General features: G+C 33.2%; 4 protein-coding genes and 1 long non-coding RNA gene across 10 annotated transcripts in view; 3 read left to right on the top strand and 2 right to left on the bottom strand.

Moving 5' to 3' along the window:
- The window catches only part of Gnptab (N-acetylglucosamine-1-phosphate transferase subunits alpha and beta), a 6,857-nt gene extending 4,161 nt beyond the window's left edge, over positions 1–2,696 (bottom strand). The window contains exons 1-6 of one of the 3 annotated variants that reach the window (XR_015811492.1): positions 2,464–2,696; positions 2,155–2,393; positions 1,896–2,093; positions 1,208–1,368; positions 857–1,144; positions 113–348 (exon numbers count right to left, since the gene is read on the bottom strand). Coding sequence is in view for 1 of the 3 variants with exons in the window: in XM_088198665.1 (XP_088054791.1) it covers positions 113–348; positions 423–1,144; positions 1,208–1,368; positions 1,896–2,093; positions 2,155–2,393; positions 2,464–2,580 (1,673 nt within the window). In the remaining 2 variants the exon portion in view is untranslated. Of the gene's footprint in view, positions 1–112; positions 349–422; positions 1,145–1,207; positions 1,369–1,895; positions 2,094–2,154; positions 2,394–2,463 lie in introns of all 3 variants that reach the window. The other 2 variants (XR_015811493.1, XM_088198665.1) reach the window with 2 other exon arrangements.
- LOC148238327 (uncharacterized) lies at positions 1,636–1,867 on the top strand. The gene is made up of 2 exons (XR_015811494.1): positions 1,636–1,667; positions 1,730–1,867. It is a non-coding gene; the product is annotated as an uncharacterized LOC148238327 (long non-coding RNA).
- Positions 2,697–3,517: 821 nt separating the features above from the next.
- LOC148238325 (neurotrimin-like) lies at positions 3,518–5,954 on the top strand. Its single transcript, XM_088198598.1, has 5 exons — positions 3,518–4,166; positions 4,311–4,400; positions 4,471–4,598; positions 4,665–4,859; positions 5,221–5,954. Exons 1-5 carry the CDS (start codon positions 4,091–4,093, stop codon positions 5,503–5,505), a joined length of 774 nt encoding a protein of 257 aa, XP_088054724.1. The 5' UTR covers positions 3,518–4,090; the 3' UTR covers positions 5,506–5,954.
- Positions 5,955–7,552: 1,598 nt separating this feature from the next.
- On the bottom strand, positions 7,553–9,357 carry RpS3A (ribosomal protein S3A). Its single transcript, XM_088198589.1, has 5 exons — positions 9,244–9,357; positions 8,702–8,798; positions 8,418–8,503; positions 7,983–8,226; positions 7,553–7,909 (listed from the first exon to the last, which is right to left on the bottom strand). The coding sequence occupies exons 1-5, from the start codon at positions 9,303–9,305 to the stop codon at positions 7,595–7,597; spliced, it is 804 nt and encodes a 267-aa protein (XP_088054715.1). The 5' UTR covers positions 9,306–9,357; the 3' UTR covers positions 7,553–7,594.
- A 2,518-nt stretch (positions 9,358–11,875) lies between these two features.
- LOC148238323 (uncharacterized) lies at positions 11,876–15,122 on the top strand. 4 transcript variants are annotated; one of them, XM_088188923.1, is made up of 13 exons: positions 11,876–11,946; positions 12,016–12,291; positions 12,354–12,461; positions 12,530–12,624; positions 12,692–12,902; positions 13,125–13,259; positions 13,331–13,434; positions 13,510–13,625; positions 13,690–13,906; positions 13,975–14,250; positions 14,308–14,458; positions 14,528–14,742; positions 14,805–15,122. In XM_088188923.1, the coding sequence occupies exons 2-13, from the start codon at positions 12,040–12,042 to the stop codon at positions 14,938–14,940; spliced, it is 2,016 nt and encodes a 671-aa protein (XP_088045049.1). In that variant the 5' UTR covers positions 11,876–11,946; positions 12,016–12,039; the 3' UTR covers positions 14,941–15,122. The 4 variants fall into 4 exon arrangements, with proteins under 4 accessions (XP_088045049.1, XP_088045058.1, XP_088045072.1 ...); XM_088188932.1 differs by having other exon boundaries at positions 11,896–11,946; positions 12,008–12,291; XM_088188946.1 differs by having other exon boundaries at positions 11,898–11,946; positions 12,692–12,925.
- Positions 15,123–16,292: the final 1,170 nt, after the last annotated feature.

The following is a 16,292-nucleotide window of genomic DNA, read 5'->3' as shown; positions in this document are numbered from 1 at the left end:
AAATATAATATAAAAAAAATAGTTTTTTGCTTTAAAACAAGTTTTATATTAAATTGGTCGGACCACCATAAATCGTAAGAGGACCAAATTTTAACTTTGAATCTATACATACCCACTTTTATCAGTGTCATATACGTCAAATATTTCTTCAATGGTATACTCTTCTCTTTCGCTCATCAGATAATGGTAATAAGCAAAAGCAAATTGAAAGTCATTCGGTCTTCTAAACTTATTCTTCTTTGTAACTTCTATGAATTCTGAAAATTTCTCGTGCATCTTCTCAATAGTTTTCTTTTCCATTAAGAATGGAACGTGCGCTGGAACTTTTCTATTTTGGAAGCCGTATATCTAAAAATATACATCAAAGATAATTCGATTGATAAACATCGCTCGGGATTATCGTCGACGATAATATGTTTTACCTTATTAAATATTTTATTAGTATGTATTAGTGATTTAGCATAAGTGTCTAATTTCCTTAGATCGCTGTATTGATGTTGCGCTTCTCTCTCGTTAAACATAGAGTCGACGTTTTTCTTTTTCTTTGTGGACTTATTTTCGTTGATGATATTATTATTAAAATTATGAACAATGTTTGTGATGTTAGTGTTGTTATTAGCTTTTTTAAGAATATCTTTTATTGCGTTTTTCTTCTTTGAAGTATAAGGTACAGATTTCTTCTTATTAATTTTAATGACGCTACGTCCATCTTTGATGCTAAATTTATGATTAATTTCTAATTTTTGTGACTGTGGACTAGATACGGTTATGTTTGGTACGTCGACACTCATCAAGTGCCTGGAATTGTAACTTTGCAACTTTCTACCCTTACGATTGGGATCCTTGTGCTTATTACCGGTGCCTTGGATTATCAACTGCTGCAGTAGCTGTCCGTCCTCGACCTGTCTGGCTTGTAGCAATTTAGCGTCGGCCTTCTCTTCTAGCCCCGGATACCTGCCGATGTTTTCGTTTTCGCCATAATCGGCTTTATCGTCTTCGTCGAAGAAAGGATTGTCGGCGTAGTCGCCTAAGTACTCCAAGTGATTACCGACGTTGGCGTTTTTCGATATGGGGTTACCCAAACAATCACCGCCGTCGTAATCACACGCCACGTTATTACAAGCTTGATCGCAAGAACTATCACCTTTAAAAAAATAAAACATTAAAACAACGCTATAGCTGTATCGAGTTTAATCGATTAGCATACCTAAGAATGACCACGGACAGCCTTGAGCGCAATCGGGGACACTCCATGCCGTGTAGACTTCGTAACCATCAGTGGGTGAATAAAAATCAGTCAAATATACTGGTGCTCCAAGAAAAATATCATCGTTAATATATAAAAATCTTTCTGATAAACCTGGGATTCTGTAACAAAAATATAAAATAGTTAATTGAGCTTCATATTTGTTATAAAAAAATAGCTTTATATATATACAATTTTTTTTTTTAAATATGTCATTTCAGTGAAATCATATTGAAATACATTTTTACTGGTAGATATATATTTTTATTAGTGAAAATATAATTTATATGGCAGGTGATAGAAAAATTATACGATTTCAACTTTTCCATACGTAGTAATTAGGTAAAGCGAAAAGAAATATCATTTCTTTGTTGCATTACTTTGAAACTAGTCTGTCATCAGCTCCCGTTGAATCAACACGGTCGGTATCATTTTGAAGCTTTGTTAGTTTTCTTTGTTTTGATAAAAAAATTTTGCCCATAGTAAAAGAATGCAGAGGCCAAAGATCGAAGAAACAAATCGCCCCAGGTTGTTAGTCACTGATTTATACTACTGTCAAAAGGTAATTAAATAAAATAATTACGCTTTGTTGGCATAGCAAAAAATATTAAAATGTTTATCGATTTTAAAATGCTAAATAAAGACTTACTTGTGTAGAAAACATTCGATAGCAGGACTCGAAAACGTCGGTAAAAATTCACTAGGTATTATATCTTCGTGCGATATTACAATGAGACGAGACTCTTCATTACTGTTCCAATTATTGTGAATGTTTAACCAGGACGGAATTTGTCCGGCAGTCACCAAAAAGATGTTGCGCACCCATGGAGCATATTTTTCAAGCGACCTATCAAATGACAATCGCTCGTTAATATAAGACATAACTAAAAATAAATAAATGTACGTACCTCAAAGAATACTTCAACTCTTGTTTATCGTCGAATCTGGACGTTAACAAGTCTTCTTCGCTATATATTCCTTCCTTTTCTGAATACGTCTTCATGGATTCGAGTAATATTGGATCCGTACCGTTAACCCAGGTATAGACCACGTCGAAGGGCTCGCATGGTAAACAAACGGAACCGATGTTTGCGCAACATCCGCGCCTGCAGTTTTTTTCGTCAGTGCTGTAGTAAAGCATGTAAATCTGCAAGTTTATCGTTTAAAACTGTTTGATGATTGAAATGAGGGCGTGTCAAATTTCGTTAAACGCTTACTTGCGGTAGGAGAAGCATCGAGACTAGGAAGAGTATAGCGAGGATGAAGATAGGCCGGCGGGGCGCCAGGTCGTAACAGCGCCTTTGGGCCGCCTTTAAACGTACCCGACGGCTCATTCGAGCGATTTCAACTCACTTCGGCCATTTTAACGCTCAAGTCTCAAGTGGGTCTCCTGTTGTAATCGTTTGTTTACTCATTTTACGCCTCCCTTATCAGCTGTCAGATTAGGTTTGGTCGTAAAACGGCAAAAAATGGCCATAAAAAAATATTTTACTAAGTAAAAACATTTTTATTTCAGCACGTTTACAATTTAGATAATACATTTTAAAATGTAAACAAGATATATCACATTATGTAAGAATTAACCTAAAAAATATATTTTAATAATAATTAATTTATTATTTTTTTCAAATTTAGAACTGGGACATCAAATATATAATGCTTATAATTAATTGTATTAAAATACATTCTTACAATTATTATTGTAACACTCTATCAAAAACAACAATTTATATTTAATATCTAGGATGAAAGTGAATAGTCCTACTTTAAAGCAAGTCATATATATATATATATATATATATATATATATATATATATATATATATATATATATATATATTTAACCATAAAAACTAAGGTATGTCATATCAGAAATTGCAATATTTTAAAGTTAAAAGCCACGTCATTCAATATTTTCAGTACGTCAAAATTGTTACTCAATTACATCTAGAAACAGTTATTTAACGCACAATAGTTATATTGCATTAGCTAGGTAAAAACAATCAACGATATAGCATAATTGAAATCCAGAATTTTAAAACCAAATTGTGTTGGGGCATTTCAAAACGTTTGAAAAATTCAAAATCTGTTGACGTTTAAAGTTGTGCGTGCTGATTTTAAATACTCACGAACTGTAGATTCAGCGTATCTAAAGTACGCGTTTAATTAAGAGTCCAACGCACTAATCTCTCCTCTTGGACTTGACCCGGACGTATGACAAGTTTGCCGTCTTTTCGCCCCGTAACAAAGCGATATTTGCGTACACACATAGCACGTGAACTAATGTACAGCAAATTGTTCGCACACCATTACCGTATATAAGTTAATTTACAGTAAAACACTGACTTTTTCTTTTAATTTGCTTAGGCGGCTTTCATAAATGATGTCACATGTTTATCGTTAATTTCTTATCCAACCCCCCTGTCACAAGATTTAATTGAGAGCCAGACTCCTGTTTCACACTGTCGAGATTTTCTTACCCCCTTAAATCTGTGACATAATTTATGAGTATATTTTATCTCCATTCATACATATTTTTACCTAAATTGTCCATGAAATATGCGTCACTAAACACAGATGTTAACCCTTCCTGTGTCATAGAAAAATATTAAAATCAGCCACCGTGGCGACATATATTTTGAAATCATATTTTATGCGAAATATCACAATTAGGCATTTACTAATAATTTAAAAACTAATGAAAATATCTACTCAAAATATTTAACTGATAATTAGGCGAGTTTATTGTGATAACAGCATCAGTCGGTTATAGACCGTCTCCATGACAGGAATATATTTACCGAATCGTTAGTAAAACCATAAATAATAAAGAAAATCTTAAACATGAGCAACGCGTGGAAAGCACTGGTTATCTTGGCTACCTGCTGGCTGTATACTGTTGTTGCACAACAGCATAAAGGTAAGATTTTTTGTATCAATTTATATTCAGATGCCAATTATGTTTTTTATCATGGAATTCAACGATAAAAGGTCAGAGTGCAAAATAAAAATATATTTTAAATATCGCGATATTATATACAAAAACATTTCAAACATATTTCAGAAGATGAAACGAAGTTTCTATCAAAAGGGCAGACTTACCGAGCCGTCATTGGAGATACTCTCTTACTTCCATGTCAAGTTCAGAATCTTGGTAAAATATTGCTATTAGATAAATATAAGCCACTGGATATTCTAATTATACATAATTTAATTATTAAAAGGATCAATGGTAATAGTTTGGAAAAAGGAATTTATGGTACTGACAGCATCAAATATCATGATTACAAGGAACAATCGTTTTAGATTAGTAGATGGATACAATTTACAAATAACTCAAGTTAAACTTCAAGTATATTCAATTTTTGGTTAGGAATTTGATGCTTGGCACTAGTAATATTATCATGACTGTTTCCAGGATTCCGGTGATTATGTATGCCAATTAAGTAATCAAGAGAATGAAGAGCAAATTCATACGGTTGAAATATTAGTGCCACCTTCGATCAGGGCTACGCCCGAATCCGGAAATGTTACGACGCCTAAGGGGGACCTGGCATTTTTTAGTTGCAGCGCTGCTGGAATTCCATATCCTAACATCACGTGGATAAGACTGGTAAAATTATTTATATATAGATACCCGATGGATCATTCGTGTCGTAGCTTTGCGTCGTGAAACCTCCGTCATTTTAAAGCCTTAGTTAGCTCTCGTTGATTTAGAGGTGGCGGCATGTATTAACCAAATCTGGGCTATTTTTCTCCTGAATCCGATCGTGTCGGGGCCGAGCATAGGTCAGAACAGTGAACACTTTGTGAATAACTCTTTGCAACGAATCTTTTTCCGTGGAAAATATTCAAAGATTAACTTTATGAAATGCATAAGCAATTCGTTTTATGGAACAAAGTATTAAATTTATTTAAATGCTAATATATCTTAAAATAATTTCCTTGTTTTCTTAATTTATTTTTTGTTTCAGAACGAGTATATTCGCATAGGAGAAAGTGAGCAATTAGTAATTGAAAAAGTTACTAGAAAATCTGCCGGAAAATATAGATGTGTCGTCGATAACGGCGTTGGTGCTCCAATACACATGGATTTCATGCTACAAGTACTATGTACGAAAGATGTAGTTTGTGAAATACCAGATTCAAGATCCAATTCGACAGCAAGGGACGTCTTTTTAGCTTTTTCCAGGGGGGTAAAAAAGTTAGTCAGTATGTGGTCGTTTTTATTATTATTTCGATTTAATTTAAATTCGTAGTATGTATTTTATTAAGTGACATGTATTTTTTTGGGCAAATTTAAATGGGGGAAATGCTTACACACGAGCATCCCCCCAGTATGAGGTTTGCCGCTAATACTACTACCACTAGTTACTGAAGTAAATCATTGTTATTGATATGCTACCTAAGAAATTGTAATCAAATATGTAACAATGTATCGACATTTTTTCGCTGTGAACAGTATCAAATATTTATTTTCTTGATACGCGATTCATAGTTTAATATACATATATAGATAACTGATTTAATAGTTACGAACACATGATATGAGTGATATATTCATAGAAATAAATCTGTAAGCATTGCCTTGAAAAGACCCACCGGAATTTCTTATATCAATTTATTTAAATTATTTTAGCTAATAAGTATTAGTAACATCCTTGGCTAAAGAACTTAATAAATACGTTACAGTAAATACGCAGTTTAACGTGTGCTTTTGTTATATGAAGTTGAAATGACGAAAAGCACAAATTTGTGCACATGGTATCCAAAGTGTTAACCATCTAACTACTAGTGCAAAATATTTGATTTAGCGCTCCAGGCCAGTAACTTTAGAACCTATAAAAATTGCATAAAAAGCGGTTTGACCTACACAATTTATGGTCTAAAGATGTTTTAGTGTGGCCTTGTATATAATATATATTTGTATAACATATGTTGTGCTGCGGAATAATTGATGGATTAAGTCCACTTCTTGTTCAGGGTTGTCAAAGCACAAAATGGATATTTTTTTGATTAAATTTTATATTATTTTATTTTTAGAAAATAACGCGTACACCAATTAAAGAATTGTCAATTAAATCGATTTTTTCATGGTTATCTCAATTTATATGTTCAAACGCGTGTGGCATAAATAATGAGTCAAAAGGTTATTTTAATATTTAAATAAAATAATAATATATTGTTAAATTTGACAACCCTGAAGCCGCTTAAAAAAATTCACCCATTAATTATATACGTAAAGTTTTTTTGCAATGTTTTGTGACAAATACTTCTCAAAATAGGATTAGCGTATACATAAATCGCTCAATAGGTAGCCCTAGCGAAATCTGTTGAATTTATTTAAAAATAATACCAAAAAACTGAGATCTATTAGAATTTTTAGACATTATTGGGTTAACATTTTAAGGGGTCCCAATTTGCAGTTAAAAAATGAAAATACTACCACGGTTAATAAACTGAGCAAAAATAAACTCAAAATTTATTTTTAGAAGAAATTATAAATTTTTTAAACTGCGGCAGTGATCGCATCTTAAAAACAAATAATTGACAAAAATGTGAAAAAAGCATTTTTAATATAAAATATTTTTACTTTGGTTTTTTTTCTAAAATGTTTTTTAACGAAGATTTGATTTTTTTGAATAGATACCATTTTGCAATGAAATGGTGGATATAGCTGTCTAACAAATATATCTGAGATATTTAAAAGGTCTATTTTTTGTGAAAAAATTATGCTGATAAGCAGCGGAAGTTATCATGTCCTTAGTTCTTGATAAATTCCATATATAAACCTATTGTCTTTAGGCAAAATATGTTTTTATAAGGTATTGAGTAAGATTAGGCTACTATTTATCGTACCACAACTTAACCTAGCCTAACTCAAAAAATCTTTATGTCGCTAGCACAATAAATTTTGTATCTTGAAAAATTCTTTATTTTTAACGAATAAACATTGCAACCTACCGCCGAGACGTCGTCACCTTAATTATAAGTACATCAGTCAGATGTCCACAAATACAATTTTAGGGTCTTAGTGGAATAAATTGTTTTACTATTTAACCATGAGCAGGTATAGGGCAAAATGAAATACTTTCACATTGTGTATCTGGCAGTTTCCTCAACTAAACAAAAATCCATTGCAGGTACAAAAGTATTTTTTAAAATCTTGTCATCTTACATAACCTCTAGTTTAACTAACCATTATTATTTTGATTGCATTGGTGCATCTCACAGCTGAAGAAACATACACTTACAGTTCAGTCCACGATTACCAATACTCATAGTGTATAAAAAAAATAAACAATCTTTTAAAAATGTATTTTTTTATTATATTATAGATGTTAACATTTAGACGGACTCTTGAACTGGAGGTTCATAGCCTTCTGGTCGGTCAGTGCGCATACCAGCTTCTCCGGACGCAGCCACTGGGACGCTGCCGCCTTCTTCGTACAGTTCCTTCAACTTAGCTGGGTCGAAACGGGGCTTTTTCAAAACCTTCACCTTCCTGATGTAGACATCGTGTAATGGATATATACCCTGAGATGACTTCTCGATATCCTTGGCCATGGAATCGGGCAACAGTTTGTTGACTACTCCTTTGAGGTCCGTGCTGGTCACATCCTTGGAGATGACTTCGCACATCTTCTTACGGATTCGGCGCACCTGATAAAATAAATTCATTAGCTACGCTCGAATATAACTCTAAATATACGTTACAAATAGACGCGATATAGACCTGTTTATGTTGAGCGTAGCAAGTTTTGCGCTGGCTCAGTTGATCCTTCATCGTGAAGCCAATGCAGAACACTCTCAACAAGTACCCGTCGGTCGTCTTCACGTCCGTGCAGGCTTCGATCAACGATTGCCATTTCTTCATCATTGACCTCAATTTATCGGTGGTCAAGTCCATACCGTGGAAGTTGGTGAGTACTTCGCGACCCTGGACATCTTCGGCGATCAAACGGAACTTACGGAAAGACCTGCATAAAATTAACAACAATTAAATCTACTATGCGGTGATACAGATGCGATTAGAACAATATTTTTAATACTTCAGACAAGAAATATCAAAAGGGAACTGTAAGTCTCTTCATATGTGTTTCAAAGCGAGCTGCGTTATCATCATGTTGAATTTTATAAATCAAATATGTTAAAAATAACAGTAACAAACCTTTCGGCTTCCGATTCCGTTTGAAGATCGGCGAGTGACACCTCAAATACGCGATTTTTCAAGCCCTCGGAAGCAATTCGAGTACCCTGTGTTATAAAGCATAAAAATATATTATTAAGCATGGCTTTTAAGTATACGATACAAATAAATTATAATATAAAAATAGATCAGAAATGAAAATCTTTAGGGAACTTTATTGCTCTTCATGTATATATCAAAGCGAGCTGATTTTTCATCATTTTAATTAAACATATAAGTTAAATTGTAACTACAACGACAAGTACCTGAGTCCTGTTGACAAGAGTCTTGCCGATTTCCCTCCTGGGGAACATAGACGGTGCCTTCACATCGTACCAATCCTTTCTGGTGAAGGGATCTACACTGGAAACGATAAAAAATGAGTATTTGTACCATATGTACTTTTTTATATCGAAAAACCGCATGTCGTTAAATATGTAAATTATTATTCAATTCTTCATATCACTACTTTGAAATTGACAACGTTGATATAAATTATACCGGTCGCCATATTTAACATGATTCGTAATGAACATAACCTCAATATGCTAATACATCCCGGTAATGAAATTTATCGATTAAAAACGTGCAGATTGTAGATAAACCACCAATTATTACATCCAACGTTCAATGCAACAACATTATTGAGACGAATTGATAGCTGAACTCGAAACGATTTAAGAAGACGTGTTGGTGAATGACAGGTTATGCGGTACGAGATCGAATCCGCAGTAATCGGCGTTAAAAATAAGCCATCCGTCTTCCAAACTGGTCGCGATTGGCGTTAAATGCATCGAAGCGTACTTACATCTTCTTCTTGACGCCCTTCTTGCCGCCTTTAGACAGGCCCTTGTTCTTGCCGACCGCCATGGCAAGAGCCTCTACAGAAAGAACCAAAGACAAGCGAGTCTCGCCTAACTACGGGTATGGTCGGATACTTTTGGCCCTAAGTGGGACGCTTTCTATTCTTGTCTATTCTGTTTGTAATAAAAATGAGAAATATAATTATTATAATAATTATAAAATTTATTAAAAAATTAAATTAAAATAAGATGTTCCGAAATATTATTTTAACGCAATTTCATAAAAGTAAAATGATTTTGTATAAAAAAATGTATATTATAAATACATTAAATTAATAGATATTTTGTAAAATTATTTTTAATGTTCACATTAATAGAGATTAGTTTAAACCAGTGATTCCCAAAGTGGTCTATATCGACCCCCAGGGGTCTACGTCAGCGAAAAAAAATTTGGGGGGTCCATGAAATGAAAATGGGGGTCCACTGAAGTGGATCTCAACAACCACTGATAGTACCTATCTACTTACATTATAATCTTATAAAATAAAGACATATACATTATTTATAAAAGTACATATGAAGTAAAAAATGTATTATATATGTTTATAAAAGTGTGTAAGTTGTTGGATGTAGGCATTCGCTTTGTGGTCGCAATACATTTTGAACTTGTAAAAACCTGCACATAATGATATACCACCGTGATTCTCAAAATGGTTAATATCGACCCCTAGGGGTCGATATAGACCACTTTATATTTGGCTTTCAATGAATGGAATAATCCACATACACAGATAGTAGAAATCTTTCAAAGTGATTAGCACGATACCAGCTGTCAAAAACACATTTGAAGTTGATGAATTTGCAAAAATCAATATCAAGCAAGCAGGGGGTCTACCCAAAACCGAAAAACACGGCAAGTGGTCTACGAGACAAAAAGTTTAAGGACCTCTGGTTTAAACGATTGTTTACACATTTTTTCTGTTTCTAATAGAACCTCGGATTACAGTTGTCGTAATATGTATGTGTTTTTTATTATTATAAATTTTAACTTGCTAGATGAGCGAGTTCTTATAATACGCGCAATACTTAAATATGGGATAGGTTGACTAAGAAAACCCTCAATTCTGCGCGGATAAAACTGTGGTTTAATTGTATCGAGGGGTTTGCTCATGAATAGGAGCCGTCAGTCGATATAATGAAAAGAACATGGGAGTGAAGATAAATAAAGACAACATTTAAGGGTTAATTATAATTGTCGATGATCATTTACAGAAGCTATTGAAGCAATTGTCAATTATTGCTACGATATTGATGAGTGATGAAGATTTTGATTAAGGGTAATTGACGATCTTTGATGGAAAATCACTCGAGCGCGCTAGGGAACATGGTAAATATGCCCAAACACGATCTCGCCGCTGGCGCCAATATAATAACAGAACGCGATTTTGTATTGTTTCTTATGTGGCGGTTCTCAGTGTTGCCATACCACCGCTCAACTTGTGAAGCGGGTGTTTTTTAAATTAATTTTTATTAGTTTAAATATACATTCTTTTCTTTTTTTCATCAATATATAACAACGGTCTAACACCCCAGGTCCTCGCCAGCTCTATAAAAAGGTCGTTTAATTACGTAGCCCCAAGAACCACATACGCTACACTTATATCGTTGTATAGAAATTGTCCTATATAATGGAAAGTAAAAAGTAAAGACTTCGTAAACAAATAAAGGTCCATTGCTTTTCAAAGAATTGCGAAACATTACGGATTTATAGACATTTTGGGATTACAATGAAACGTTATTACTTGATTAAATTATCATAAGTGATACTGAAAGCAACGAGGTAAGTAAAACACACTTTTAAAAAATATTTATTATCATTATTTGGTAATTCACATAAGTAGATAGTTACATATATAATTGAATCATGTTAGATTTAAAACTAATAAACTTTTTATATATTCGTATTATAGTATAGTCATAGTCGCGTTAGTGATGAAAAAAAGTTAAAATGTTCTAAATCTAGTATGAAGAGGTTCATCCAGTCATCATTTATATCAGATGCTGTATAACTTTTCTATTTCCGAAGGCTAAATTTTCTTTTGCAAATGTTTCTTAAAGGGGCAAAAATGAAAGAGTCAAACATTGTCACATAAAAAAATTGTAATTAGTTTTAGAGCTTTCATTAGGTCAAGTTGGGTTTGGTTAATTCGTGTAGGTTAGGTTTGGGTTTGAACAGCAAATTTACATGTTGCAATATTGTTATATTTAATTACAGAGACATTTTAGAACAGCATATAATTTCATTTACAGTAAAATATAATCATTTATGCACCGCTTGTTAATAAATAATGATAAGTCTGTAAATGAATATGGAAAGGTTTAAATCATTTAATTATACTAGCACCTACCTGATAAATTATATTTTTACTGGTAAAAATATATATCTATCGGTGAAAATGAATTCCGATATTTTAAAAAATATTTTCGGGATAGATTTTTTTGAGGTATAACTCAGGAATTTTTTGTTAATAATTAGATACGTCATTTTAGCTTTTGCTAGAGAGAGGGAATAGTTCTTATATTAAAGTTTTATAGTTATTTATGGCAATTAGAAATAATTTATTGTGCATTAAATTTGTTGTTTGGGCCAAAAAACGGTATAGCTGTGTTTGTTTGAAACGTTACCGGCTGGCTATCGTTGATTAAGTGTGAGTTTAACGTTTTATTGTCGTGATTAATAATTTAGATTTAAGTATACTATGTTATAAGTTTTACAGAAAACGATCGTTACTCTCTCGGAAATGAATCCAGTTCGAAAATCGCGTTCGTCGGCAGTTCGCAACCATGAACTCGAGAAGCGCTTGTCGAAATCCGGCATACCAAAACCATTACGAAATATTTCTGCAGATAGAATTTCCGGCGTTAGACTGCTGGATTCTCATTCGGCCGTGAAAGCCGTTCGACGCATATCGAGAAGTGCCGAATCGGCTAGGAACACCATCGCTACGTATCAGAGACCCCGTGGCGATTCGGTGCAGCGATCCGGTTCTAGCGTAAGCGATACTTTCGTTAGGTTCGTAACATCTCATTAAATACACTTTTTCATACGTTTTAGTTTCGACCGCGCTCGGCGATATCCTCCAATTGGGAGACGCCCAATTCTCGTTTGCCACCAGACTATTTGCAGACTCCCATGTCGGCGTTGTCCATCAATAGTTATAGAGTAAGTTATTTGTGGAAAATAACTTGTTGTATTTAAAGTAATATGTACTGTTTATTTTGTATTTGTAGCACAGTAGTGTTCGCACGCCGTCATGTGAAAGAAACGAAAGCCCGTTACATATGCTCAAGCAAGCGTTATGTGCAGTGCCTATTAAAGATAAAAGGTTACTTTTTAATTTATTGAAATATTTTTAAATTATATATTTAACAGATTTTATATGTATGTTGTAGAATGGTCACAAAAGGTGAATGGCAGCAAGCGACGGCGAGCAGAATTGTTGCAAAGTTGAGGGAAGACTCTTGTATTAGCTCTTGTCTATCTGGAAGTCAAGCACCTTTGAAGCCAATTACAATTAAACTGTTTCTAGACGTTACCAACTATTTGCTAAGCAAATTTGGCGGTACAAGATTTCAAGTCAACAACACTAACTATATAGAAAAGGTTGTTCATCATATCAACAAAAGGTCTTAGATATATCCGATATATAATATAAAATGTTCTCTTTCACTTTTTGAACGTTTTTATCTGCAATATCTGCAATACGGATGTTTATAAAAAAATGTCATGTAAATATTTTAATTTTCGGGACTATCTGATCTAAGAACATTCTGAACAACATTTTTAAATAAATTATAAACGTGTCTAATTTATCTACGCTTTTAGCTACCGATCGTTGCTCGTAAGCTTTTATATCCCGGAGTTATGGCCAAATCTTGGTTAAAGTCCGTAAATACGATGCACACTTATCAGCACGTTTTAGCATTTTTATCATATTTGGTGGACTTGGCTGAAGTTAAAGTGAGTGCTTATGGATTTGATCCGTTATTATAAACGTCATCTTTTTTAATGTCAATTTTATTACATAATAGGATACGATTGCTCTCAACATGGATATGAACAGATTATACGGAACCGATGAAAAAGGTCAACTCTTGGCTCTAAGACACCAATACTACTTCAAAGCGTGGAAAATGTTAGCACACCAAAGTCGATCGTATAATATAATATACATTGATACTTTTATTAATTATATTCGAATGTAATGTAGGTTTCAGGAGGACGAAGAAGATTTTGAATCCATAGTAGATAAATATCTCTGTGAATTCAAGAAACTGCAAAATTTTTCCGAAGAAGAGTTTGCAGAACACGAGAAGGAATTTCTAGGTATTTTACAGAGTGACTATTGAATATTTTACGGCATTCCTTTATTAATTTTAAACGATTGCAGATCTTAAAAATAATAAGAATAAGCTGATGATGCGCATGGAAGACGTGAAGAGTAGAGTAGAGAAAGGCGACTCTGATCTCGCTTCCATTAAAGATAAGACTGCTTCTCTAGATCGACGCTTTCACAAATTAAATTCTCAAATCACTGAACTTAAAGAAAACCAAGACGAAAGAAAGCGAGTATTGAATAAGGCCGTTAACGATACGAAAGAATTGGGGTGAGATATTTTATAATGCGATCAAAACCAAGGCTTTTTATATTATATTACATTTAGTAACTTTTTAGAGTTGAGATTAAAAGGATCGAACATAATCTAACTACGATAAACATGACCGCAAACGAACGAGATAAGAATTTGCATCAAATCAAGTTGTCCCAAGAGATCATAAATTCGAAAGAAAACTTGCTAACAGAATTATCAAAGATCGTTTACAGTAAAGATATAAGTTTGGCGAACACGCAGAACAAAGCCTTAAATCTTAGCATAGCCTTTAACGTCAAAGTTGCCAATGTCGGAGTCATCGCCGGTAGATCTTTCACTAGTTACTCTATAATGGAAAGGTAATTCGTGTATAGAATATATTTCATTCTTCACACTAAAATATATATTTTTAATAGAGAACTTCTGACTCCTGGTCCAATCGACACCATTCAAAAAACCAACGAGGAATTAAAAGAACTCATAGTGCAAGCCGAGTCTGAATTGCAGGAAATCATGGATCGAGAAGATCATAAGAAAATTAACCAATGTCAACTTAACACACAGATTGTAATATTTTACTGATAAGTATACTATTTGAATTTATCTCGATATGATTGATTTATTCTTATTTTATAGAAAGTACTTAAAGATCACACTGTAACGCTGAAGAATACGCAGGAAACGTTGGAGAACAGCATAAAAGAGAAGCAGTCACATATTGCAATGTTGAACAAGAAAAGAGAGCATGCACAGATTAACGTCAATAATGCGATGAATTTGAAGAGTAAGGAGCAAACGTCACTCCACGAACTCAAAGAGCAGTTAGACGATTGGAAAGATCAAAATTCAAAGTATACAAAATAAAAACTTAAAATTGTTGTAAATAAATTGATAAAACATTATGTAATTTTAGGTGGCGTAAAAAAATAGATCAGCTGATTTCCGAAGAGTCATCAGTTCACGAGTCTTGCAAAAAGCGAGCTGAAATGTTGATTTTGGAGTATTTAGCAATTGCTAATACTGTTTTTGATAAAAAAAATGCAGTTTAAATTAAGTTGAATGATAATTTGTATCAATCTACAAGTATAATTATGTTTTATGCTAAAATTCTGTATTAATTTGTACTCATTAAACTTGTTAAACGTTCTGGCATCACTGTACATTGGATGCAAAAAATCTAAATATTTCATTTTAATTTTATTTTTTAAATAAAAATAAGAAACGAGAAAAATCTGTGTGAGTTTTGTGAAAATACCTTAATATAAACTTTTCAGACTTTATATACAATTTTATATGAGAATAACGTAACTTTTTAAATAAAAAAACAAATTATTTGCAAATACGATTAAATTCTGTTATTGGAAGTAATGCAATATATCACTACAAGAATAGACATAAAAGCCGATATAAGAAATTATCACATGAACTTAAACAATGACGCCATTTTAGATGACTACCAAATGACGTATCCGTTTAGAGTCCACGTCAAAAGCAATAAATTGGTGCTGTCGCTCGGTTATCTAGCGTTCATATTAAGACCTTATAACAATATTATGACTTACAATAAGTGGGAATCGAATAAAGTATATATAAACCGAATTTTGACCAATAGGAGGGTGCAAGAAACAGTTATCCACTCGCAGTAGCCAAAAATCCACATCAAATGCAATAAAATCATGCTAGCGTCGCCGCAGTGGGAATGCACGCTAACGAGCGTTCTTAATGCGATGGCACGATTTTATTGCTTTTGACGTGGATTTTTGACTTCTGAGAAGTAATACTTGTTTTTGCGCCTACCTGTTGACCAAAATTCTGTTTGAATATACTTTGACTAATACTCTCATATCAGAAGTTCGTAAAAATATTGTTAGAGGAGAGTACCGTGGGGCTGATGCGATGGAGCTATGGAGGCGGAGGATATATTATTGGCGCTTCGAACTAAAACTTTTGCGGCATATATTCGCCGCGGTAAAATAAAGTGGAGTCTGGAGATTGCGGTGCCACCACGTGGTATATGATTTGTTTGGAAGCCCAAATGTTGTACAACATAAAGTAGGCTGGTCGTTTGTAATGAACAGAAGAGGACAGACCAGCCCGAAAAAAGCTTCTTATGTAAGAATTGATTGATTTATTTGACGTCAATATATTTAAATTTGTAAAAACAAATAATATAATAAAATAAGTGAGCAATTAGACTAGGATGTTTCTAGGAACATATAATAATCGAGGCGACACTGAAATGAGATAATTATACAGAATCAGATTTATTATGATTATATTTGTGAATATCTATATTATATCGAAAATTGTTAAAATAAGATGAAATTACAAAATTGTTCATGTATACGTAAATTATATCAATATAAAATGAGCGATAATCCAATAGATTTCAATAGACACT

This window comes from Plectrocnemia conspersa, unplaced genomic scaffold, assembly GCF_051122295.1.
Source record: "Plectrocnemia conspersa isolate PC_06_02 unplaced genomic scaffold, ASM5112229v1 ptg000001l, whole genome shotgun sequence".
Taxonomy (NCBI): domain Eukaryota; kingdom Metazoa; phylum Arthropoda; class Insecta; order Trichoptera; family Polycentropodidae; genus Plectrocnemia; species Plectrocnemia conspersa.
This window is presented reverse-complemented; position numbering and strand designations above follow the sequence as displayed.

Bases quoted from the DNA above. Each gene is read 5' to 3' on its own strand.
- LOC148238323 (XM_088188923.1), top strand. From the start codon at position 12,040: ATGAATCCAGTTCGAAAATCGCGTTCGTCGGCAGTTCGCAACCATGAA. The intron at 12,903-13,124 runs GTTGTTCATCAT...CTACGCTTTTAG, and splicing joins ACACTAACTATATAGAAAAG to CTACCGATCGTTGCTCGTAA. The intron at 14,459-14,527 runs GTAATATTTTAC...CTTATTTTATAG, and splicing joins GTCAACTTAACACACAGATT to AAAGTACTTAAAGATCACAC.
- RpS3A (XM_088198589.1), bottom strand. From the start codon at position 9,305: ATGGCGGTCGGCAAGAACAAGGGCCTGTCTAAAGGCGGCAAGAAGGGC. The intron at 8,504-8,701 runs GTACTTGTCGTT...TTTATAACACAG, and splicing joins CTCTTGTCAACAGGACTCAG to GGTACTCGAATTGCTTCCGA. The intron at 8,227-8,417 runs GTTTGTTACTGT...AATTTTATGCAG, and splicing joins ACGGAATCGGAAGCCGAAAG to GTCTTTCCGTAAGTTCCGTT.
- LOC148238325 (XM_088198598.1), top strand. From the start codon at position 4,091: ATGAGCAACGCGTGGAAAGCACTGGTTATCTTGGCTACCTGCTGGCTG. The intron at 4,167-4,310 runs GTAAGATTTTTT...AACATATTTCAG, and splicing joins TGTTGCACAACAGCATAAAG to AAGATGAAACGAAGTTTCTA. The intron at 4,599-4,664 runs GTATATTCAATT...GACTGTTTCCAG, and splicing joins TAACTCAAGTTAAACTTCAA to GATTCCGGTGATTATGTATG.